At 41.5% G+C, this 25,548-nt stretch overlaps 1 protein-coding gene across 1 annotated transcript in view; it reads right to left on the bottom strand.

The window, feature by feature from the left end:
• ATP10D (ATPase phospholipid transporting 10D (putative)) overlaps positions 1 to 25,548 on the bottom strand; it is a 57,734-nt gene that overhangs the window by 24,746 nt on the left and 7,440 nt on the right. The window contains exons 3-14 of the mRNA XM_044418272.1: positions 24,995 to 25,199; positions 22,560 to 22,645; positions 21,887 to 21,993; positions 20,863 to 20,994; positions 18,573 to 18,688; positions 18,132 to 18,384; positions 16,193 to 16,404; positions 15,123 to 15,398; positions 11,702 to 12,299; positions 8,928 to 9,022; positions 7,237 to 7,363; positions 466 to 650 (exon numbers count right to left, since the gene is read on the bottom strand). Coding sequence (XP_044274207.1) covers positions 466 to 650; positions 7,237 to 7,363; positions 8,928 to 9,022; positions 11,702 to 12,299; positions 15,123 to 15,398; positions 16,193 to 16,404; positions 18,132 to 18,384; positions 18,573 to 18,688; positions 20,863 to 20,994; positions 21,887 to 21,993; positions 22,560 to 22,645; positions 24,995 to 25,199 — 2,392 coding nt within the window. The remainder of the gene's footprint in view (positions 1 to 465; positions 651 to 7,236; positions 7,364 to 8,927; positions 9,023 to 11,701; positions 12,300 to 15,122; positions 15,399 to 16,192; positions 16,405 to 18,131; positions 18,385 to 18,572; positions 18,689 to 20,862; positions 20,995 to 21,886; positions 21,994 to 22,559; positions 22,646 to 24,994; positions 25,200 to 25,548) is intronic.

The raw sequence follows: 25,548 nt of genomic DNA, 5'->3' as shown, positions 1-25,548 counted from the left end.
TCACTTCTGTAGTACATTAGCTGTCACATTCATTAACTATTTTACTAATGTAATGTGCATGTGTGAAAGTTCATCTCACAAAAAATGCAAATTTTTGTTTTAAAATGCAATTTTTTTGAATTTGCAAAGTCCGTCTAACAAAAAAATGCAGATTTTTGTTTTTAAGAAAGGAGATTTCCCTCCCCTCCACAAATGAGCAGTCTGAGATGGAATTTTTGTTTCTAACGAAATGCGGTGGCAGCATGGGGTGGGATACAGAGAGAGACAAGCTTCCTTGTACACAAAATGATGTCTCTGAAGCCAGGGAAAGTAGGCCTGTGGGCATAACTGCTTTGGGCATTTTCTGGTGCAAACAGGGCCATATCCTAGCTATCACCGTGACCTTCAGTCCCTTAATCTATCTTTAATACACTTTCCTTTATCTGTGGTAAAATACTGCTATGGAAAACCAACTGTCACACGCACCAGACTATCAGCTGCGAGGGTGAAGACTTGATCAACTGGATTTATTAATTTACAGGAACACGCTATATTGACGGCTGTCTCACGCTTATCACCTGTCAGCATCCAGATGCTAATTCCTGCTTTGTGGAGTGCCTCTATGGTTTCTGGAACACCATCTTGCAGGCGATCTTCAATCCCAGTGGCACCTATGAGAGCAATCAGTTTCCTTTTGCCAAACAACTGCAGATGTTTTAAAAATGCAAATGAATATAGCAGCTATCCATCAGACTAGATTGGCAGAAGCTGAGAAATGCCATGTTTCTGTAAACCAAAGTTTGTTAAGATTTGAGCTTCAAGTATTTCTTAGGATTCCACAGCTGTATCAATGTCCAATTACCAAAATTTCCGTAACTGTTCTAGAAAACCTCTGAGCCAGAGTCCCAGTTGGAGTCCCATTTTTTAAAACAAGGGTATGGGAAGTCTGAGGGACACTTTTACCCCCCGATCTCCTCCCCCATGAACTGCAGCCCCAAACTAGTGTCTAGAGCTGCTACAAAGCACCCAAAGTCATACATTATAAAGATATAATAAGAAATTAACTCGTTCCAATGTCCCTCAAATTTTGCCAGAAAGAGAGATTTTTAAAGATTCTTTTTGGGTCTCCCTCAATTTTGGGGCATGGCAGGGTTTCACTGGGGGTCTACAGTGGCTCTATGTGGTCCTAATATAAGGTAACTGTGGGTGGCTGGATCATGCTGGGAGTTGTAGGCCTTTTTTTCCTGACTAAATATGCATAGGATTGTTACATACTGTCCAGTTGTCTCTGACTTATGGTGATCCTATGAATGAATGGCCTCCAAAACACCCTGCTCAGGTCCTGTAAACAAAAAGCTGTGGCTTCCTTTATGAGAGTCAAACCATCTCAGATTTGGTCTTCCTCTTCTGCCTTGGACTTTCCCTAGTGTCATCATCTTGTCTTGCCTTCTCATGACAGTTTCTTTTGCTTCCAAGGAAAGTTCTGTCTTGATTTGATTTAGGACTCACTTATCCATCTTTCTGGCAGTTCAGAGTATTTGGAAAGCCCTCCTTCAACATCATGTTTCAAACACTATAATTCTTTTTTTTTTCCTGTCAGCTTCTTCACTGTCCAACTTTCACACCCATGCATAGTGCCTGGGAATACAACAGTGTGGATGATGTTGGCCTTGGTCTCCAGTGGAATGTCCTTCTACTTGATCATCTTTTCTAGCTCTTTCATCATTGCTCTTCTAAGTCCAAGACTACATACCTATCCTCCGATGCAAATTATAGTTTTTCTAGCACAATAGCTAAACAAAATTTTCATTTGATAAGCAAGAAAAACTGGCAATGCCTTCTGGAACACCAGGGAGCCTAGAAGAGCGATAACTCTGCAACTAAAATAAGTTATCTTTAAAAAGCCCAGGAACTGAAGCAGCCAAAGGCTCAACAATGGGACCCAGTCACATAAATGTGGGGAGGACCTAGAGACATGTGAGGAATCTGTTTTGGGAATGGGGATCTGTCAGATTCCTTGGGCTCTGATCCCCAGATTCCAGCCTTCTTTGTTGAAGCTCTAAGTCTGAGTTCCCAGCTTGCCAAGTTCACAAGCTCTGCAAAACCAAGTGGTAACCCTTTTTCATAGCACATGCAACAGCCTTTGTTTGTGCTGCATGTGTTGTGGCACATGATGCAGAAGAAGGTTTCTTGGTTGCACAACCTTCATTCCATGAGTATTTGTGGACTTCCTCTCGGCTCAGCTCATTTTCTAAGACCAGGCCAAAAATGAGATGAAGTCACAAATGCTAGAGGGTTGGATTTCATGGAACTTCAATGCAATCCTAGTAAGGATGCAAGGTCCTGGACTGCAAAACTATTATGAGGCCTGGCGCAAGAAAAGTCTGCTGTCATCCTTCCCCTGCACGTACAATTTAATGAAGTCTCTAAACAAGTGAATAGCTGCAAAACAAACAATTGGAGCTATAGACTTAGATGTAGGACAGAGGAAAAAATGACAAAGCTCATATGGTCCAATGCAGAATTGCAAGAAAAATGGAGGACCTTGAAAATCACAGGAGTTGCCCAAATGGAAAGATCCAGGAAGCTGTGGAAAGCCAAGATACGGTTGGAAACTTGAGAACTTGGCTAGCAGAACCTCTTCTCAAAATAAATATAGAAAGAAGGGTTATAGACCAGCTCACCCAGCTCCGCAGCTAAACCTGCAATGCGACTCTGCCTAAAGCACCGAACTGTATGCTTCACTAAAAAGTCAGTTAGAGAAACCCTATTGGCAGGATCCAGATTGCTTTTCATTTGTTTGATTTATATAGCCAAAGCTTTCTGAATACTTAACAAGAATTGATCAACTACAGTAAAATAGAAAAATGCAACACAACATTTCAATAGAAACAGTATTTAAATAAATTCAGGCATCTTTTCAGCTCCAGCTTTGCCTGTAAAGTCTTTACAGAGAATGCCTAGAAAACAAAGAATTGCTAACACCCCATTTAATTATTTTATTAGTGGTATCATGGAAGGTAACTCAATGCCACTGACCTGGCAAAACTCTAGAATAATACTTATCTCCAAACCCAAAAGAATGTAGAGGAAATACATTCTTTCAGGCCTATCATACTTCTAAATCAATACTTCTACTAGTATCTTAGCTGAAAGAGTCGATGAAATAATTCCAGAGCATATTAAAAATAATCAGTTCAATATTATTAAAAATAGAACTATTTCAAGGAGGTTACTAAATGCAGTTCACCACTGATTCAAAAAAGAGAAACATGCCACATAGGATTGCTTCCCTGGATGCCACTAAATATTTTACAAATTAGGATGGGGGCTGTATTATGTTTATTATTGTAAGCCGCCTGGGAAGAACTTGGCAATTATAGGTGGCCTATAAATACATCTATGTATGTATGTATGTATGTATGTATGTATGTATAAATAAATGAAATACCTCAATTTTTGGAATCTGGAGAGAAATTTATTGGATACTTTAGCAAGAAGTATTACAGCAATGATCCAAACTAATGACATGGATGTTGAAAGAATAGGGTGTCTTTTGCCCCACTGCTATTTACATTCCCAAAAATACAAACATAAAGGAAATAACAACTAATGTCCAAATAGACAAAAGACCCCTTTTTGCAGAGGACTTAGCCCAACACTACTAAATTCACCTACCAGATTGGTACAAGCTATGAAGCTGACTGGCAGATAGGAAGAACTAAGAATTTAAGTCAGTCCAATATCCTCTGTTTAAATATTAACTATGAAAAATACCCTGGACACAGCTACCAGGATACCTACCTGTTTTGATAAATACTTGGGAATCTAAAAAACAAATGACTTATACAATATAGTTAAACTAAACTATTTCCCATTAATAAAACAAACTAAATTAAAAAGTTGGAGGCAGTAAGTGATATCTTGACTGGGTTGAATTGCAGCAATAAAAATGGGGCTCTCACCTAAATTATCTTATGTATTCTGAACACTCCCAATCACCATTCCAAACAACATACTCAAAAACTGGCCAAAAGATGAAAATGTACTGCAACTTAATATTCGGTGGGACACTAGCATATTCAAATTAAGCTCAGATTTCAAAGCATACAAATGCTGAATGCTATGATGCCAGCAAAACTTGGATCCATATGGAAATACCTCTGGATAGGAAAGAGGACTTAAAGAATGTACCTTTCACAATGCTAGGGAACATCAATACAGCTTTACTTGAGGGCAATGCCCTCTTGACTGCTATATTGGATGCAAAGGGGGAAAAAGGGACAAGGTTGACATTTATCCCTCTTCCCTCACCCCCAATCTTTTTCTGGTCCCTCTCTTACTTTTGATGCTAATAAATTTACACAGTTTCAGAACTGGGAGGCACAGGACTTGCACTCAGTGAAAGATATGTTTAATGACCTAGAACCAAAAAACTGACCACAATTAAATGAATAATTGTGGGAAATTAAAACAACTTGTTCCCACTGGACCAAATTATGCATTTTACCTCAGTTCCTGAAGTAAAGCACTGGTGGTACAAGCTTTACCCAACTGAATTCCTACTGACATAAATTAATTCCAACTCAAAAAGTTGTGTCTCACAAGTATACAAAAAGCTTATCGTACTAGTAATGAGATACTAACATGATGCAAGGCAGGTATGAAGAAAAAATTAAGTATCAGCTTTGGTGGTATTCGTTGAGGGTTCTATCCCCATACCAATCAATTTCACCTGAGCTGAGGGAAAATGTAATTAAAATATATAAGTGGCCTCTTACACCAGTAAAATTTAGCTATTTTTATAAGTCCCTCCATGACTCGAGAGGGACTTATAAACACATGTGGGATTGTGAAGTCATAAAGAAATTTTGGATAGAAGGATTTCAGCTGGCAAGAAAAGGTACAGATCAGCATATATAAAAACAGCAAAATGGGGACTTCTGGCTCTTTTTATAAGTGGCAACAAGCAGCTACTGCACAAGGATTTATTGACATTCTGGACTGCAACAAGTGTAGAAATCATGTCAGTCTGGAAATCTACATGAGCATGACCAATTGAAAACTGTGAAAGGAGAATTTGGGAATTTGAGATACTGCCTCATCAGAAAATATAACCAAAGAATGAAGGACTCTGTGCAGCAGTGTAACTGACTGTGATTTTTACATGAGCAGGCATTCTTGCCTTTCTTCAGCTTGCCAGAGTGATGGGGGCGGGGGGGGGGGGTGAAAATTCCACAATCAGATATCACCATCTTGACAGACCTAATTAATACCCCTTAGTTAAATCGAGATAGGTAGACCTTCCAGAGAAAGTTTAGTCCTACAGTTTTATATATCTGTACTACTATATCCAGGTCATTACAACATGCTTGATATAAGTTAGGTTTTTAAATTGTATTGTTTATTGATAAATAAAAAGTATTTTAAAAGAACAGTTCTTGAAAAGTTTGAGACAGAAAATAATAAAAAAATTGTAAGGAATTAGAATGAGTCTGCCTTGGGAAGCACCTAAGAAGGGCTGTCGAGGGCAGGGCATTTTGAAGGACATTCAATTCAAAGAGTCAATATATACTGGAGGTGACTTGATGACACTTAATGACATAATAACAGAACCTTGGCTTGATTGTGAAGTGAATGGAATAGATTTTCAAACAAAATCATATATACTGTATAAGAGGGGTTGGGAGCCCCTAGCTGGCAGGACAAATGCAGATCTCCAGGCTTCTCAGCCAAGAACTTTGGGCATTCTCCAGTCCAATGCTCTTTCACAGGTCCCAACCTGGTATTATTTAAACCTTCCCATTCTGTCCCTATAATCATAATGATTATGGAGAGAACTGTGCATAAGTTGGAAAAGGACACTCCTGGATTCAAAATGTCTTTTATTGTTATTTATGTTAATGTCCCACTTCCAAGGCAGCACCCCATTTTATCCTCACAACAACTCTGCTGTACATAATACAAACAGTTCATAGACAGTTGGCAGCGTATATACCTTCAGCTGGAGACATCTTCCTCAAAGGAAAGGCCAGTGCTCCCAAAGAGCAAGGGAACCCCAGAGCAGCCCATGCTGGAAGACCAGGAGGGGCCTGGTTGCTCACAGAACGCTGATGCTAGTTGTCTCCTGCAATGGCAGGTGCCCTTCCTGCACGGCAAAGGCTGAGCAACTCCCTTGTCCCCAGCTTCATGTTCATCTTGGCAGCTATTGCTAATGAGGTGGCAAAAACATATCTAAGCAATACCAATTTTGCCTGTGGGGCTCACAGAATCCTCCCTAAGTAACAGCCTCCCCATTTAGATTTCCGGATATCAGGGAGAAAAATTCACCTAACCATCTCTACTAGTTCACTATTTCATGCCAATTCTATACTAGTTTCCTACTGTGGAGATGGTTTCCTTCAACCCGTATCACGGGGGAGCGTTCCACTATGTCAGTCACTACCTGCAGTCTAAAGTGGTTCAGCCCAGTCCAGAAATAAGACTTCTGTAGGCACTGAATTGCATGCATGCATGCATGGCCCTGGACTTGTGGCTTGTTCTACAAGGCTGCTTTAAATGAAGAGATACAACAATGGCCCACCAGCTGGATGCCTCTTTTTCACTCCCCGTTATTAAGCAAACTGAAGGGGAAGGGGATGGAGAGACTGCTGCATGCCAGTGGCAGAAACACCCTCGGTTCTGGGATGTGATCTATCTGGCTTTTCTCCTGTGTTCTGAAGGTGTCAAAATGAAGGGATGTGCCACACAGAGAAAAGTGCCCCTGTCTCTTTGCTGTGGACTCTGGTTACTCCCCCAGCCTGTGTGTATGCACCTTGGAGCTTGATGGGGAAAAAATTGCAAATGTGAGAATTGCGAAAGTGAGGAGGTTTTACACTTTCATTGGTGCTGTCCTTCGAATCTGGTTCCTTGCTTGTCTTCTGAAACAAGGCTGAGACTGGGCATGTTAGTGAGATTATGAGCCCTCCTCTCACTCAGGCATGTATTTGTCTACATCACCTAACCCACAAAGGCCATGGAAAAGGAGGAGAGCTTGGAACCAGTCCTACTGACACTGTGCTGCCATATGTATTGGAATGAGTTGAATTGTACAGTGCTCATTTGGAAAATATGCTCCTCCTTCCATAAAAAATGAGCCGCATCAATGGCAAAAAATGCATATTTGCATTAGCCTTGTTAGTTTGTGAAATTACACAATATCAATTACATCTGCACCTATATTTTTTAGGTCTTTAAAAGGTTTTCTTCCAAACTCACCAAGCAATGTTAAGTTGTTCTCAAGCTTCATGGCAGACTCAGAGAGCAACTCTTCCCTGTTTGCTATACTGCTTTCTGCTAAATAATGTCCTTTTAACCATTCTTCATATTCTTGCCTGCTCAAAACCTGCAGAATCACCAAAAATACATATTAGTTAAAATAGTACATGGAAAAAATTAAAACAACAACTGAGTTCCCATCATTAAAGCAATATACCAATCATCATATGACTGAATTCAAAATACTGAGGTTTTTAATACTTGGAGCTTTCAATATCACAAATCATATTAATTAATATTTCCTTAAAATTATGGGAGCTAAAGAACATCTGAACATAGGGAGCTCAAAATTTCATGTTACCCAAGACTCCATATGGAAGCCATCAAAACAGAATACAACTGGGGATCCACAACAAAATGTTGCGATGTATCTTCATATTAGCCCCTAACAGGAGAAAGTGCTCCTGCTTAGGGCTAGGGAAAATCTAGACAGGAGACTTCCAGTGTGAGGGTTTAGAGAAGGAGAGGTTTCATAGGGCCAAAAAGGCAGCCCACCATTCTGAAGACCTTCCCATACTGTGCTATACATGACTAAATGACTCAGGAGTTGGTGGAAAATGCTTCAGCTTGGAGCACTTAATTATTGTACAGCCAGAGTGGAGGTGTATGGAGAGTGGGAAAAGGAGGTGTTCTTTTCCTTCCTTCCTTCCCAAATCCTCCCTATAAGAGGATTCCCTGTGGGGTGGGAAGAATTGTATCTTCTCAGTCCTAATCTTCAGCCCTCAAATATTCTACAAGCCAGGATGGGGAGCCCTTTTGCAGTCAATAGCTGCATTCTTTTGGAGGTAAACTGATGGGGACTGAAAGTTCTACCTCTTTTTATGCCACACTCTTTTCTCTGTCTCTTCCTCCTTAGGATCTAGAATGCACTGAACACCGATCCTTAGTAGGCTGGTTTTCTAAAATCCGTGTTGGACTAGTTTACAAAAAATATACTACTGCACTCTTAGGGAACCCTGCAAGTATGCAGGAGCAGCTGCCTAATGCCCCGTTTACAGACTGAGTGGGGCATTAGAGAAAAAGGATAATCATACTCCAAGAACCAGAAGTAGAATATTTTATATGAAGCAAGAACAATGCATGCTATCGAAGCAGTTGATTATAGAATTATTCAGTGCAACATGTATGAATCGAAGTATAACCAGCAAAGTTCTGGGAGAAGTTCAGGCAAAGTTACCTGTAACCCTCCACCGCCACCTACTGAAAGCCTAAAAAGAACAGGACAACTATTACTTAAAATAACATCTGACCTCTTTAAAGTATTAATTATTTTTCTGAGATGAAAAAAGAGCTAAAGGTACTTCCCAAGAGCTCTACGTACACATATTGGGGTCTAAATATGTACACCACAGGCCCTTTCTTTGAAGTAAATAGGGAAGCTCAGTTATGATGGAACACCAGGTGGTCAAAGATGGTGGCTCTGCCTTGGTGTTTAAGGGATCCTCAAAGCTTTCAGCTGTGGGTTGAATACAGATCCCAACCTTGTATGTTTCAACATTCCATGGGTGCTGATTGGTGCTGTCTCAAGGCTATATCCTAAGTTAAGGAAAAGGTACCTATCGAATACATAACATCCTACTCTTCCAAGAATGAAACATAACTGTTCTCAGTTATCTACCATTCATTATTACCTTCATAGCTATACAGAGAGTGCGTAGTCCTTTTTTAGCATATTCATCTAAGTGCATCTGTGTTTTTTCCTTAATTCTTTTCCTTTGAAGGTCTCCTTTTTTAATACCTGAGTTTAAAGAAACAAACAGATCTGTCTGAAATGGCTTGGGCCAGTCCTGATCTAAAGCCAAGAGAGAACTTTCTGGACCAGTTCAGCATTCTGTTCCACAATGGCTAGCTAGATTCCCAAGAGAAGCTCACAACACGAGAGACTTCCCAGAGCTGTTCCCCAGCTTCTGATGTTCAGAGCCATGATGTTTATGAGGTTGCTAGCAATATATAACCATTTGGACTGGTAGGCATTATTAACTTTATCCTGTTAATGGTCCTCTTCTTAATGGAGTCCACGCTGGTGGCACATTCCATAGATGGAACAATCTGCTTGAAAAGCTGTGCCCTTTTGTCTATTATGAATCTTCCACTTTCACTGGATCACCCCAGGTTTTAATACTATGCAGAGAAGAAAATTATCTCCCTAGCTACTTTTCCACAACATGAATAATGATATATATTGCTATCATATGTCTCTCTCCTCTACCAACTGCTTTTCCCTAAGCTAAAAAATCTCAAATGCTGTAAACTTTCCTTACAGAGGAGTTGCTCCAGCTGCTTGATCATTTGGGTTGTCCTTTTCTGCACCTGTTCCTACTGTAAAGGCACATCTCCTCCTAAAAGCCCCTACCTGGACCCTGAGGTCATTTTCTGATGCCCTTCCTGGGTGTTGCCACTGATTGATGTTAGGCACGTAGTGATCAAAAAGGAACTGGGGGAGTGGATGGGGGGCTCCTCCTCTGTACCTCCTGGGAACCAGAAGGGAAGCGCCCCCCCACCCCACTCAACATGCTTAGCTATTGAAGTTTTCCCAATTCTAGGAGCTACACAGGCGCACAATCCCCTTTGTATGATGCACAGAGCCCATGAGGAAGAAGATAATTTCTTTGCTGTGGGACTCCATTTAAGGAATGGTCCCTAAAGGAAGGCTCCTCTTTAATGCACCCTTATCTTTTCAATGTCAGGTGAAGATCTTCTCTTTTCCCTGGGATTTTAGATGTTGTTGTTATTATTTGTTGTCCTTATCCTGTTTTATTGTGTGAACTATCCTGATAAAATTTTGTTCTAAGGCAGCTTACAGATATAATAAAAAATAACACAATGTTCCTTTTGCAGTGTGGTGACTAGGATTCTAAGTGGAGATGCACTATAGATTTATATAAAAGGCATCATGGATGAATACATGAAGGTCAGATTTCATCAAATAATTGTTGCAGGGGTTTTTGAGAGTGGTCAGTGTTATTAAGCTCAACTTCCAAAGGTGCAAGTCAGTCACGGGGATCTGATGTTCACTGGAACATTTCTAATCCACTTTTCACTTGACAAGAACTCTCAAACTGGAGAACACCATCAAAACATAAAACTTAGAAACCTCAAAAGAAAATGAATAAGTACCAGATCAACAGCTTTTCTCAAGCAGTTGGCATAATAAAGCTTAAATGTCTTCCACATTAGTGATCAAAGGCTTGCCTAAATGAAGACCTTTTGACAGCATGTTTAAATGGCTCAGATGAGAGATCTTAATTAGGTTGCATCAATAGTAGGGGCTCACACTGAACCTGCTCTTTTTGTTGTGGCATGAATATTTATTACTGCCTTTTAAAGTGGGGTAGGGTTCCCCCAGAGACCCCAGGACAACTAGCATCAGCCACCCTGGCTCTGCTCTCTGACATCGCTGAGCATACAGCCAAAGTGATGGCGGAAGTTCTTCCAGTGGATGTTACAACTGTAAAGCCAGCATCATTCATCAGCTCGCCTGCAGGTGCAAAGGCAAAGGACCAGTGAAGCCCACATGCAGCTCCTCCTGCACGGTCCAGCTAACTACATGGCGGGCACAACTCCTGCCCCTCGTTCCCTACATGGGTGAAGCGCCCTCAGCTAGCACTTGGTTGGGGGGCAGCCCTGGGCACTGGTGCGCCCCTTTCAGTAAGCTGGGAGAGTGGCATGCTTCATAAGAGACCTGGGAGAGCAATGCATTTAATCTCTCTGCCACTTCCCTAAACCTGTGCTGGCGAACCTATGGCACGTGTGCTGCAGCGGGCATGCAGAGCCCTCTCTGTCGGCACGCAAGCCAAGTTGCCCCAGCATCGCCCCAGCAGCCAAGCATCGGATAACAGCACACAGAGGGGCCATGCACATGTTCAGAAAGGAGTAGCGGTGCCAGGCAATGACATCACAAGCTGCGACTCATTATTCGCGACTCATCTGAGCTTTTGCATGGCTGGTCAGTTGCGCTGCCAGGGATGGATGGATAGATGGATGGAGAGAGAGTGAGAGAAAGAAAGAGATTTGCTTGGACTGGCTGTGAGTTGTTTTTTCTAAACTAAAATTCTCAGTATTCAGGTTTTATTGCAGTGTTGGTACTTTGCAATAATAAGTGGTTTTGGGTTGCAGTTTGGGCACTCGGTCTGTAAAAGGTCTGCCATCACTGCTCTAGGCCATGAGGCAGGGCCTGGGAACAGAAAAGGGCAGTGAAGACAGTGTGGCAACATTCATGGACCAGCTTAGGCCTGCAGGCCAGAAGTTTCCCATTAGTTTTAAAGGATGGTGACAATTTATGTAGAAGATGGCTGCTTCTCCTATGCTATTAAGCAGACAATGACCAATTTTAAAAAATCTGGGTCAGACAAAATATTTTTGCCGTGTCACTTTAGAAAATTAAAAAAAAAAGTTTCATCCATACCTGTTGATTCAGACTTCAGTAAATCCATGATGACAGAATCTGCTCCTTTTGTGTATATCACAATCTGCTTTAAAATTGGGTGCTTAACTATCACAGACATTCGTTTTCGAGAGGAATCAAAGGGCAAGATGTGTAACAGCTGGAATGTTAAAGTTCCCAAAGGACCCATTTCCACTGTCACCTGCTCTGGGTTCCTGGCTTTCAAAGTACATTGGTAAGCCTTGGCAGCATAGACTAGCGCGGCTTCATCAGGACTCTCTGCTTCATAAGACTGCTCCAGTGGTGCCACTGGGTCACAAGCCTCTTCCTCATTGCTATCATTGAAGGAACTTGCAGGCGGTATTGTTTCCTGCCCAGATACCACTGAGATTGGTGAGCCCTCAGGAGAGATGATGTTGTCATAAGACACAATGGACGGAAACTTGACATGAAAAACAGACAACCTGGGTTGCTTCTTGAAGTGCTCGGAATGTACTTCATTTGAGGTTGCAGTTTGAATGGATATGGGACTAATTTTTCGGGATGACAACTTCTGTAACATGTGTCTAAAATCAACGGTGGGTAACACAGGCATTCTGACTACTGAAGACCACCGCCTCTGTAAAAGAATAATGAGTTGTCACTACTCATCCTGCAGCAAAATGGCATAATCCAAAATATGCCAGAAGGGGCTGAGAAGACACTGGATCATGGGCAAGACTGCTCAAGGTAAGGTACAAGTAGGAAAACAAATGCCCTCTAGTTATCCTTTGTCTTTAAGGGGAGAAAGGAAATTAAAACTACCCTAGCTGCAAGATCCATTTCCTCAATCATTAACAAAGTAAAACTGAGACAACTAACAACCTTCAGAATCTTATAACCTAACACAGAAGTGATCAACACCCTCCACTGACCCCTGTCACACTGCCAACATTTGTGGCAGACCCTAACTCCCCCCCCCCCCATTTACCATTGAAGAGTGATAAATGGATCCAATGTAGCTGAATAACAAGCTAAATCGAATCTCATTACTGCTCTGTAGCGGTTTGTCGGCTGTTGATTTTTTTGCCACCACTGCAGAGAGGAAAACTGAGGATTAGGCAAGTTTTGATAACTGCTCTATAAATTTCCTTTCTGGGAAAGTTCTAGCCAAAACTTTTCAAAAGCAAAATAAACAGTCATCTAAAACTTGACCTAAGTTTGGCTCCCCAAATAAATAGACAGACAGACACAATGTACAATGGCAAATCTAATGTAATAATCAATGAATCAATGCCATAATAATTGTTATTTTAACACAAATAATTATATAAGTATTATTATTATAGTCCCTGAATCAGAAATCTTTTAAAAATCATCTTGGGCCTACAGCAAAACCAAACTGCAACTGTTTTGTGATGAAAAGATTTTTCACAGTATTTCTTAGAAACATTTGTATACCATTCTATAGACTCTTCATCCTATGGTTGGCAGGGTGGTGTATAGAAGATACAAATAAAATTAATCACACCAAATACATTATAATAAAATAAACCCACCATTGTCATAAATAGATAGTTAAGAGGTAGCTAAAACAGTAAAGCAGATTTCTAAAATAACCCATTTAAAATACATGGAAAAATACAAAATTTTGACCTGACTCTGAAAAGATTGTTATGCCAGTATCAGATGTATTTCTAAGGGGAAGGTATTCCAAAGCTGGGATGCCACTACAAAATGGTTCTCTTGCTTGTCACTGCATAGTGGTTTATTTATTTATTTATTTATTAAAACATTTTTATGCCGCCCCATTCGCCGAAGCCTCGGGGCGGCTTACAACAATAAATTAGATTCACAGAAATAAAAATTAAAATATATACATTTAGAATAAAATAAGCTGCCCTGGCCAGATAAAATTCAATAATATTAACATTTAAAATGCTGCTTGAATAAAAAGGTCTTCGCCTGGCGCCGAAAAACAAATAACGATGGCGCCAGGCGGACCTCTCTGGGGAGCGCGTTCCATAACTTAGGCGCCACCACAGAGAAAGCCCTCCTCCGAGTAACCACCCTCCTAATTTCTTTCACGGAGGGCTCCCGGAGAAGGGCCTCTCCCACCGATCTCAGGGGGCGGCTGGGCATATATGGATGTAAGTTTTCCTGGAAAAGGGAACTCAATGAGGGGCTTCAAATGAAAATCTTAAAATCAGGGCAATTTAATATAGTGAGACACTCTTGCAGGTCATTTGGATCCTATAAAGGCCTTAAAAGAAAATACCAGCACTGTGAATTGGAAATGAATTTCATAGTTTAAGTGCATTGTGTGACGAAGTACTTCTTTTGCTCTGTCCTGAATCTTCTCCCAATTAGCTTCATGGGATGACTCTGGGTTCTAGTATTATTAGAAAGTGAAAGTCCCTCTTCACTTTCTCCACACCATGCATAATTCTTTGCACCTTTATCATGTCTCCTCTTCTGGGCCTTTTTTCTTAGCTGAACTATCTCAGTTGTTGCAACCTTTTCTCACAGGGGAATTGCTCCAACCCCCTGATCATTTTAGTCATTTTTTGTGTACTCTGCAATATCCTTTTTTAGGTGCAGCAACCAGAACTGTATACAATATTCTAAGTGTGGTCTCCCCATAGATTTGTATAAGGATACTATGATATTGGCAGTTTTATGTTCACTTGCTTTGCAAACTATGCCTAACATGGAGCTTGTGGTTTTCACAGCAGCTGCACTGGGTTGCCGCAACTTGCATTACTTTACATTTGCTTACAGAGAACCTATGTGGCGCAGTGGTTAAGAGTATGGGACATGGCTCAGGAGTTCTAGGTTCTATTGCCCCCTTGTCCATGGAGCTCACTAGGTGACCTTGGGCCAGTCACAGAATCTCAGTCCAACCCACCTCATAGGGTTATTATGAGAGGAGGTGGAGGAGAATTATGTGGACTGCCTTTTGCTCCTTGAAAGGAAAAAAGGTGGGATATAAATCTAATAAATAAATAAATAAGCCATGTCTGCCATTTTGATGCCCATTCTCTCACAGTCCACACTCTCAAAGAGGTGGTCCAATAATGCAATCTTACTTTTGTTCAGTCAAACTGTGAGACTTGTATCATCCACTTTCTAATCCCCATAGCACACAGATCTTTGTAAACGAGGGGCTGGCCAGGATTCAATGTTTCAGCAGCTAGTTCTTCATACTCAGACTATTAGTTTTAAAAACCCACTCTATTCCAATTTAAACTGCATTCTGATTTAAATTTCTCCCCTATTTAAATGTCTAACTCTACCTCATGTAAATATCGCTCTTTAACAGAAATGGAAAGTTTCCATGTCAAGTTTTACTAGCTGTGTATTGGCATACACACATTGGACCATGAAGTTCCAGCAAAATTGTGGTTTCATTCCCCAAGCAAAGCTGACAAGACAATGGCAGAGAAACTCATCTATCATTGACCGCTTCGATTCTCTCAGTGCAAACAAGAGGCACCAACAGAGTTCTTGTTCTGCAGCAGATTGATGTACGCTGTGGAACATCTTGGGTACTTGCCTTTAGACGTGGTTGATCAGGTACTGAAACAACAACCGTGTTGCAAATAGCTAATGCAGTGAAGAATTCATTGATGTACACTAACTCTGGCATTGGCTCTACCAAGTCAAACTGTGTATAGTATTTGAATGAGATTCGGTTAAATTTCATTACAAGTCGCATGTCTGGTACCACATCTGTCTCCTGTTGGTCAAGCCAAAATGAGAACAGTCAGATTCTAGGCTTTATAAAAATAATAATTATTCCTTTCATTTCTATTGCACTGCACAGCTGAAGCTCTCTTCCACTTTTGTGGCATATTGTAAGAGATCTTTTTAAAAAGTCACACTGATCGGGCCAAGCACTGAAAGATTCCAGTTCTCAGAGCATAAACAGAGTCAAGGATGAACAGCTGGAGTCACACCCACTGACAGCAGTGTTCTTTGCTGTAGATGGATGACTTAGCCCCGTCTTACAAATAGCCACTCCCCTGGTCACCTGTGGCCTGCCATGGGAGTTGGGCGTCGTGGCGAACGTCAAGCTTGGAGCCAAACCTAGGGCTTCTGGAGAGCCAGTCCAGCCCTGTGTGGTTCCACAAAAAGGAACGTTCCCTTTCCCCCAGCCTTACTCCGTTCTTCCTCACTACTGGACACTGAGTGGCTTCCTGGCTTTTGCGTAGCCATTCTCCATTCTAAAACGTTTAACACACCCTTCTACCAACAAGCTAAAATACGCAGGCCCTTTTTGCCCTGCTTGTGCCTTTGGGCCACCCACCAGTGGGATGAGGCCCCTGGGAACATTTATGAAATCTTATTTAGCCCCCAGACTGAAAGAGTGCTCCCTTCCCACCATACAGCTAGACAGGTAAGTGTTTCAAAAATTAGGTGTTTCATGTTCTCTCTTTTAGAGCATAAATAAGAAAGATCTGTATGGGCAGACAAGTTAATAGCTTTAGGAGCCTTACATGTGAGGCTGACTTAGATCCAAAGAACACTTACAAGCGGGCTACTGAAAGCCAGTTGTCTCATGGCTGGGGCACCCATAGTAGTGGTGCTACGAAACATGCTCAAAGACTTGTTTCCCAGAAATGCACTTGATTTGCGGCTGAAAAACCCTGCTTTGGAGAGAGGCTTCAAAGAGCTGTGAGAAGAATATAATGGCGTCTCATCTTCATCGTCATCACATTCTTGATATGCTTCTAGCCTCTTAGCTAGGGAGAGGAAAGATGATAGTTTTACAAGGCAGAAAAAACCCATTTGCTGTGCAATCTTCTCCAAAAACTTACAAGAAATTCAGTGGGGTGTTTAACCAAGGGCCACATTTTAAAATTCCAATCATTTTTTTCCAGTCATAAAGAATAGTTGGCTTGATAAGCCAGCAGCAAAGGAGTAAGCAAATTAATAGGCAAAAATACTGAGGGCTGGAATAAGTTTGTATGTACTTAGGTAGCAAAAGCCCATGAGGGAGGGCAGGAGAGGTCAGAAGTTTAATGTTCCTGGCAACTCTCTACCACCTCCCCAGCCACCCACTGGAAGAAGGAGGGGAAAAATAAAGAAATCAGCTTGCCTATCTCTGTTATAATGTATTGGATGCTGAAAAGGGTTATAGGTCCTATTTTGTTTTCATGATTTCTGAATACAGCCACCAGAGGGCATGACTAGCCTCATAACTAAGATGTTCCAGATACAGTAGCTGGGAATTGTATGGCTACTCTGTGTGTGTGTGTGTGTGTGAAGGGGTGGGGAGGGAGAGAGGGAGGGAGAAAGAGAGTCATCCTTCGTTACCGTGCATTCAGTTCATGATTTGATGTAGAATTAGGTCTTATTGTTTGAAAGGGCAACATTTTTCAGTGATCACTGGGGAAGCTAAACTGAACTATAAAGCACATACTAGAAAGATCTGAATGATCATTTTTGATCTTGTATAGCCCTTGATAGGAAAAAATATCTAACCTTTCCTGAATGGATGCAAGTGCTATATATTCAATTCCAATGTCATTTCTGTTATTTCATCCTATTCAATTGGCTATGCATTTCCTTAGATAGAACACGAAAGCTCACTCAATCACCACATGGCCTGCAAAAACTAAAGTACACGCCAGGTAAATGAGCCCACTCCGTCTTCTATGAAGTTGGTGTTAGCAGTTCCACTTGTTCTGCCTCTTCCTAGTGGATCTGTTTGTACAGATTATGGGAGATGGAGGCAGAAAATGAAAGGGCCTATGAAGATGCCACCTCAGGAGACTGATAAAAACTACTTAAATGTGAAGGACTGGATTGAAAGAGGTTTGAGTATGCCCAGCAGGAGGACTTTCATTTCTTCAGGCCTTCTGCCTATAGGAAGAGGATTCAAGAAAAGAAGCCACCTCAGTGGGTGGTGGTCCTGATCCCTATACATGCATGGCAGTCTTATGATCCAGGACCCATAGGCTTCCGTGTGAGTAAAGCAGCAACAGAGTTAGCTTCACACTACATATTCAATATACTATGCCATTTGACTGTCACTTCACATGACTAAAGGGCAGAAGGTAGTTTGTACACAAGGGCAAAGAGAAAAAGGGCCCAAAATGTGTGTGGACCAAAATGTCCTTAATTTCTCTAACTTATTGCTCAGTTGCCTAAGCTAAAAAGGATCAGCTTTAGAAGCAGTTCATTTACTTACTGAAAGCATGTTTGCACATTGTTCCCAGCGCAGCTTACATTAGATAAATTATAATAATCTAACATTAAGGCAGTAAAAAGAGCCTATTTAAAGAGTAGTGCTTCTCTACTTCTTAAATTCTTATAAACGAGCGTTGTTAATTCTGGCTACCAAAGCAGCAAGCAATGGGTAGTACGACAGCAGCTGCTCCCTTCAGTGCCACCTTCTTGCTTCTTTCCAGGACTAGGTTGCTAGTTAAATATTCCTCTCCAGTGCATCACCTTGCCTTACTCTTACCATTCTCTTCATGGCCATATTCCTGTCCTGCAATGCTGCATCTCCGAAAAACCATTTTGTTTTCCGTGAGGGTCCCGGTCTTATCAGAGAAAATGAATTCTATCTGCCCGAGGTTTTCAGCAATATTCAAAGATCCACAATGAATCCTGGTATCAGCGACTTCATCGTATAAATCTATGTCATTCTGGATAAAATAGATCTGGCCCAGTTTGACAAATTCAATAGACACATACAGCGAAATTGGGATCAATACCTGTCAAAGCAAAAAACAAAACAAAACAGAAACAGAAACACCCTGGTTTTAGTACAGATTTGCTCACAAGGCCAGATCCTACTCTCAATTGCACCAGAAAAGGTCTAGAACTTTTCCAACAAATTTAGGTTATTCCAGGTTTACAGTTTACAGAGTAAGTGGCATAGACTGAGAAGCTGTGAAATTACCTGTAACAAAATAATCATTGTCCAAAACATTAAAAAGCCTCCCAGCTTTGGAGAAAGTGGTTTTCCGCTACTATAGAGAGGTGGATCTGAACCAGCATTTAACCAAAGTCCGTGACCTTTAAAAAGAAAATGCAGAAACATTTAGCAAAAGGGAATACATGTGGCATTGTCATTTAATGCAATGATACCAGCCTAGTAAGCAAAGAATCAAAACACTTCTGAACTACCCCGGCTTGATGAGCTTTTTTGACCATCTAGACACCAAGCAGTAACCTAAACTATTGCTGTAATCCTACAGGCACTTCCTTTGAAATACATTCCAGAGAATTTAGCAGGACTTACTTCTAATTAAACATGCTTAGGATTGTACTTCACCATTGACTTGTCATATATTCAACAAATTAAGACTAGAGGCTTTTCTATATGAGGCATTTAACCTGGGGCTTCATGGGCTTAACCTGGGTTTTGGTGAGAAAAAGAAGGGATTGTTTATATATCTTTTCCCCAGGAATTTGCCTATATGGTATTATACAACCCCAATGTGGCCCTGAAGTCTAGTGCAATTGCTGAATTACATGGGTCATTAAAATGTAATGCCTCATTGCCCTCACCCTGCAAAAATGGCTACAAAACATGGGAGAGGTCCTGGAGGACCTGTGTAACTGACCCACCAACTTCCCCTAGTGAAGGATCACAAGTGCACAGTGACTGCCTTGTGTAGAGAAGCCTCGTGCCCCTGGTTTTGTATTACCTGTTGCTGCTGCTGTTCTATTACACATATACCCCACCTTTTCTCCCCCTATGAGGAAACCAAGGTGGCTTACATAGCTTCATTCTATCCTCACATCAACAAATTACGTTAGGCTGAGAATGACAGACTGGCCTGAAGTTACCCAGTGAGCTTCATGGCCAGGTGGGGACTAGAAGCTGGATCTCCCAGGTCCCCCATCCAGCACCTTCTCTACCACACCAAAGTGGCCGCAGTATAGTATGCTCATATAGCAATCTGCCTCATTAATACCTTGTGGTTTAAAGTACTAACTGGAATTAGGAATCCAGGAAGCTATTTTATATCTGGTCAGGAAAAGGTGAGGGATGATGGGAGGTGAGATCCAACAACATTTGGAGGCCCACAAGCTTCCCGCACTGATGTAACCTATTGCTGCTGACATCATCTGGAAAACACTCTCCAGGTCTCAAGCAGGGGTCTTTTGCATCATCTGCTATCCTTTCAATGGGGGCCTGATCCTGGAATGAAACAGGTACTCTGTCACCGAGCAATGGGGCAAATGAAACCAGTGCTCAGTTTACCATGTTAAGCAAGCAGCTAAGCATGGTGTTTTGTAAGTGGGCTCTCTGAAAACAGAACTCAAACAGGTGATTTAGACAGCAATCCTTATACAGACGAATTTGCGCAAGCCTTCCTCTGAGCACGCATAGGATGGTGTAATAAGAGCTTCAGACAAAGAGTGGCTGACAGCTACTTAAGCAGAACCACAATGGAGAGAAGAGAGATAATTCTGCATGTAGTTACTGAAGGCCTTGATTGAGTTCATTAATAATATCTAAATTGTAAAATATGCAGCCACTGTCCCAAAGAATCCATCCATCCAAGTATGTATTCATATTCTGCCATTTTTCCTTCCAAGAAACTCAAGGTGGCTTACATAATTCTCCTCTGCCGCCTCTCAGTCTTATCCTTATCACAATAACCTTGTCAGGTAGGTTGGGCTGAGAGTCTGAGACTGCCCCAAAGTCACCCAGTGAGCTCCATGGCTGAATGGGGAAAGCCCTGTGTTGCATTCTGAAGACCAATGAATCAGCACTGGGTTATTCCTTGGGGCAAAGGAGTGACCACACAGGAACTTTAAGGATGTTCAGGAGGATGCAAACATATTTGTCAGAAAATTACTAGGACAAAGCCAAGCTCCTGAAGCTTGAGGAGAGGTGTAGTGACCCAGTTTCCTACCATCAGGCATGTTGCAAGGCCCAGTTCAGGGGTTGCTGCTGGGAGGAAAGCAGTAATGCAGTTCAGTCTGTACCTGAACAAAAGATTGCCACAGCAGAGCCAGCAGCTAAAGGGAAACTGTACAGGCTCCTTAGGTCACCTGTCTCTTGCTGGCTGGTGGCTCCAAGGCAGCCCCCTGGTCATCTGCAGTGGTGCAGATGTGCAGTTATGATGGACCAAAACCTTCCACAAATGAAATTCTATCTCAAAATCCTTAAGACATGGTCTAATCAAACCTAGAAAGAGAGAAGATCCTCATTTGTTGATGGAATGTTAACTTACCCACTGCCCCTATACAGCACATCACTAGTAGAAGCAGAACACACCAGATGATATCATGGTTTATCATCTTCTCGAGTTTGCTTCTCTTGTAACGAGACCCATAGTTGTTTAACATCGCTTTGGTTTCATGACCTTTTGGCACACAAAGCACATCGCATCTCTGAATGTCACTGAAAGTCTTAGAACATGCCTCACAGACTAAGAATAGTAAAACATTTTGATAATGCTTCTACCTGATATTGTAATTTTGTGAAATTTGTTCCTGGGATACTTGATGCTTCCTGGATAAAAATAGACTTCTGAACTTTAAAGGGCTGGAGAAAATCCTAACAATCCAATTCCACAGTTTGGACAAATTATGATAGTTGGGCAATGTCACTATGTGGCCTGCCAGAAAGAATAAAGGCAAGTGCACGAAAATGGCCAGTATCACATTGACAGAAAAGTGGCTGAAGTGCCCATTGGGTTAAGGATGCGGTCCTTAGACTACTCCATTGGGCCACATGGGAATACTCAGGGGCCAGATGTGGCCCATGGCTTCCAGTTGCCTATTCCTACTGGAGAAGCAGGCCCAGGTCCCAGAAGCTGCTGGTGGGAAAGGAGGCCTTTTCAATTGTGGCACCCTACTTGTGAACCTCTCTTCAAGGGAGCTCACCTACAACCTGTGCTAATGTCTTTTATGTGCAGGGTACAGAGCTTTCAATTTTCTCAGGCTTTCCATGACCGATTTAAAAAAATCTTGTGATCAATTCAGCACTGTCTTTATGGTTAACATGGTTTCTATAATGTTTTTACAAATCCACTTGGAAATTTCGAACTGTGGAGCAGTATTGACATGTTTTAAATAAACTAAGTATTGAATTATGAATGGGGGACCCCTCCCAAAGCAACATATCTCTTCACTGTTACAGTTTTAGGCTATCCATTTCCACCTTTAAGGCTGTGCTTGGCAGTAATGTTTTGTTTCCTTCACTGTCTGCTTCTCAGGCTGTGCAACCCAGCACCATCTGCCCACAATACTGACCTGCATATACCACAATGCCAATAACGGCTTCAGTATTTCTGACAATGCATCCTCGCATCAGCAGGTTTTCCTTACTCAGCCCCACTCGCTCATTATCTGAACTCTCCCTGCAAAGACAAATCCAGTTGTAACTGTTGTCTCTCTAGAATAGACCTCAAGAGCAATGCACTCACACCATCCACCATCTCACAAACATGTAGCACACATCAAAAGACTTATGGGTTGATGTTCAAAATATTGCATCATAGCGACTATTTAAAAATCTGGCCATGTGTGGAGTATGAGTGTATTGCTTGTCATAATGAATAGAAAAGTTTGTGAGGAAGCTTAAATAGATTTTTGTTTTGTTATAGTTATCAAATCTGTACTAAATCCATTGACATGTGACATCTGTCCATGATGCAGTGTCATACAGCCTTAGTAAAGGAATCCTGTTAAGCCAAACAACTTAGTCAATTTAGCCAACTCTTTCCAAATGCGAACAAGGACTCTCTCTGACACTAAAGGCTTCTCATGGGCCCCACCATAGCTGGCTGTGGAGGGCCAGGCAGCAGATGTAAGGTGGCGAGGTTTGCCTGAGGTTTACCAGTTGCTGATCCTTACTTTAAAATCTTTAAGCTTTTACCAACATGGACACAATGCACTGCATAAGAGCTTATCTCAGGTTACTTACATGAAGCCCCGGAAGGAGCTGAGATCATTGTTAGGGGACTCACACTGTATTTTGTATAAGAACATTTCTGGATCAACCTCAGTGTTCTGTACAAACATGGAGGGAAGACAAACAGCAAAAATGAAGCTTTGATATGAAATGTGGCAACTTCAAGAAGTAACGAAGTCTCTTATTGGTAGCTGTCTTTTCACACCTGTTCATGCCATTCATGTTAGAACCTGATGCAAAGACCAGATATTGTTAAATTATGATGAGCGGTGGGAACCATGGAGCCATGGACTGCAAGCAGACTTGAGTATGGCTCCTGCTGCCCCCTAATTTGCTGTAGCAGTGGCAAGATGAGAAGCGAGTGCCTTGATTTAAAGCTAAATTTGCCTTTTTTAGGCCAGCATAAAGGTTTGCTGCCCAACTGTAGTGGTAAATGGTTTGCGGCTGCCACAATGAGTGCAGCAGGAAATCAACCCTTAGACAGATGAAATTGGTCCTGGCAAGTCCAAGCTTGCCCATACTTAATCCAAATTTTCAGAGATTATTTAATACATGAAAAACCTACTGGCCTATAAATGAAAACCTATTTTAAGTCTTATCTGGCACCTCAGGGGGTGGGAGTGAGGACGTTGTAAAAGTTAAAAAAGCAGCTTAACCAAGTGAATTCTTAAAAACAACAGTGTTTTCAGTAGTTCTGAACTTTTAGAGAGATAATTAGCAGATTTGCACACTTTGGGGAAGGGTAGTTTACAAACCACCCTGCAGCCCTGGAATAAGCCATGGATTCTAGGTGGCTTGTAAACCTCATACAAATCCAACCTTCACTAGATCCATACAGCACAACAAACTGCACATGGCAAACATAATTATGATAATTCAACAGCATGCAACTGCTATGTGTGGGGGTGGGAAAATAAGCAACATTGGTTTATTTTCCTTCCCTAAGTGCACAAACCCAGTCTACAACTGTTTACATAGAAAATACTGGCCTCACTGAATTCAGGAAGCTTCATATGCTATACAGTTAATCACAGTTTAATTATGTTTTGACAAAGGAGATAGAAATTCAACAGACAAATAACTTGGGGGGGGGGAACTCCACTCCTATCAGTAATTCTTTTAGTGATTGCTTTGACTAGATCTGTGTAAAGATAACATGTGAATGTACAGTATGTGGCATAATAATGCATTGTAAATGAATGTAGTAAAATGTGTTGCAGTGAATATGGTAAAATGTGGTAATTCCTAATATTTTAGCAAGGACAGGAGGGTCCCTGGAATGAAACTCCAGCAGGCAAAAGAGTTAGTACCAAATACAATGTCTGGGTCTTCCTACTCTATTTCTACATATGGGGGTGTCACGTCCCAATAGTACCCCCTAGAATTTTTTTGTGAATTGCCACAATGTCTGAATAAGCTCACCTTATCTCTTTCTTTACTGGCACAATCCCTCCTGCATAACAGTTTGTCCAGAGAGAGCTGGCCAACTAGCTTTATAATTCAAGTTCAAGGGTCATTAGGAGGTTGGATCCAGCCACTATGTTCTGGTTTGTTAGCCTAGCTATGGACATCAGAAATGCCACTGGACACATGAATCAGCCCCCACTAAAGGAGAGATGATTACTGGATGCAGACTCCAATAAAAGCACAGCTGGACAACTAAAGAGGGTTGGGGGGCTACACTGGAACACCTGGGCTTCTCTGGGAGCTGCACACTGCCCTCACCACAGGTGCAATCAGAAGTGAACGTAGCTTCAATTGGGAGCAGTCACAAGACAATATTTCTAGTAATTCTGCTGGGAAATGCACCCTCATCTTGTTTCATGGCAGAATTGCATTCCTGCCCTTCATCCACTGAATCACCATTTCATCAGCTGGGAAGTGTGTAGTGCTGCAGAGGAGCACATCATGTGATCTTTGTGTATTGTTTCTCTATAGAACCAGCAAAACCGTTGGGAAGCAAGATCCATAGGGAGAGGGTGCCTCATTTCCCAGCAGAATCACCCTCCCCACAGCCTGCTGAGTACCTTTCCCCATGTGCCTCATTTCCCATCAGATTTGCTGGGAATCCTGTGCTGTCGCTGTGGTTAGCTGCATGGCTTTAAAAGGTGATTTCTTAATGAAAGCCTCATATGAATGGTGCTGAAGTTCTCCAAGCAGCCAATCAGCCTGCCCCAAGGCTCATCCAGACTGGTAGCAGCTTGTTAATAGTTCTTTGTGGTGGAACCCTTGAAAAGTAGGAGACCACCAAAAAGGAAAAGCCATCCCTGCAAAATCAAGGGGCTCTCTCTGAGACAAAATGAACAAAACCAGAAGACCTAAGTCAGGCACAAAGGGCACCATTGATTTCATGAAGAACTGAGGTCTATAGGAAGTTTCTTAACATCAGCAGAACATCAATGATATCCATAAACTTTTCCAGCTCTCCAAACAAGTGAAATGTATACCTGCTCTGCGTATCCTTTTACCACCTGCCTCTGTTTTAGATTGGTCTCACCATCAAGGCTTGATGTTTCAATGTGACAGATTCCATCTCCATCACTTGAATATATCAGCACCATATCAGCGGGAATTTCATCATTACAAGACAGTCGGATTAAGTCACCAACATTGACATCTTTCCAGAACTTCTCTATGTATTTCTTTTCTTTGCTGAAAAATAGGAAAAGGTCACCTCTGCTTTAGAAAATTAGGAATAAAAGAAAACTCTGTATTTGTAGGTAATTACACCATTATACTCTTTAAAAATCACCAACCTCTTTATCAAAGTAAAACAAAATGAAATAAAAAAAGAATTTGTAATAGAGTCAGTTAACTTGAGTTTGCATTAACGAAAGGAAATTCTGAAATAGTGCTGGTGAAGAGTATAAACTAGTAATCACTTTTATTTGAACATTTATAAGCCATCATTCTGGACCAAACCCAAGTAGATGAACAAAACAAACATAAAAACACAATAATATTATAATGAAACTTCAATATTTAAAAACTAGCAAACACC

Source organism: Varanus komodoensis, unplaced genomic scaffold (assembly GCF_004798865.1).
Source record: "Varanus komodoensis strain SLA01 unplaced genomic scaffold, ASM479886v1 scaffold9, whole genome shotgun sequence".
Classification (NCBI taxonomy): Eukaryota; Metazoa; Chordata; class Lepidosauria; order Squamata; family Varanidae; genus Varanus; species Varanus komodoensis.
Note: the sequence above shows the minus strand (reverse complement) of the source record. Positions and strands in the feature narration are given on the sequence as shown.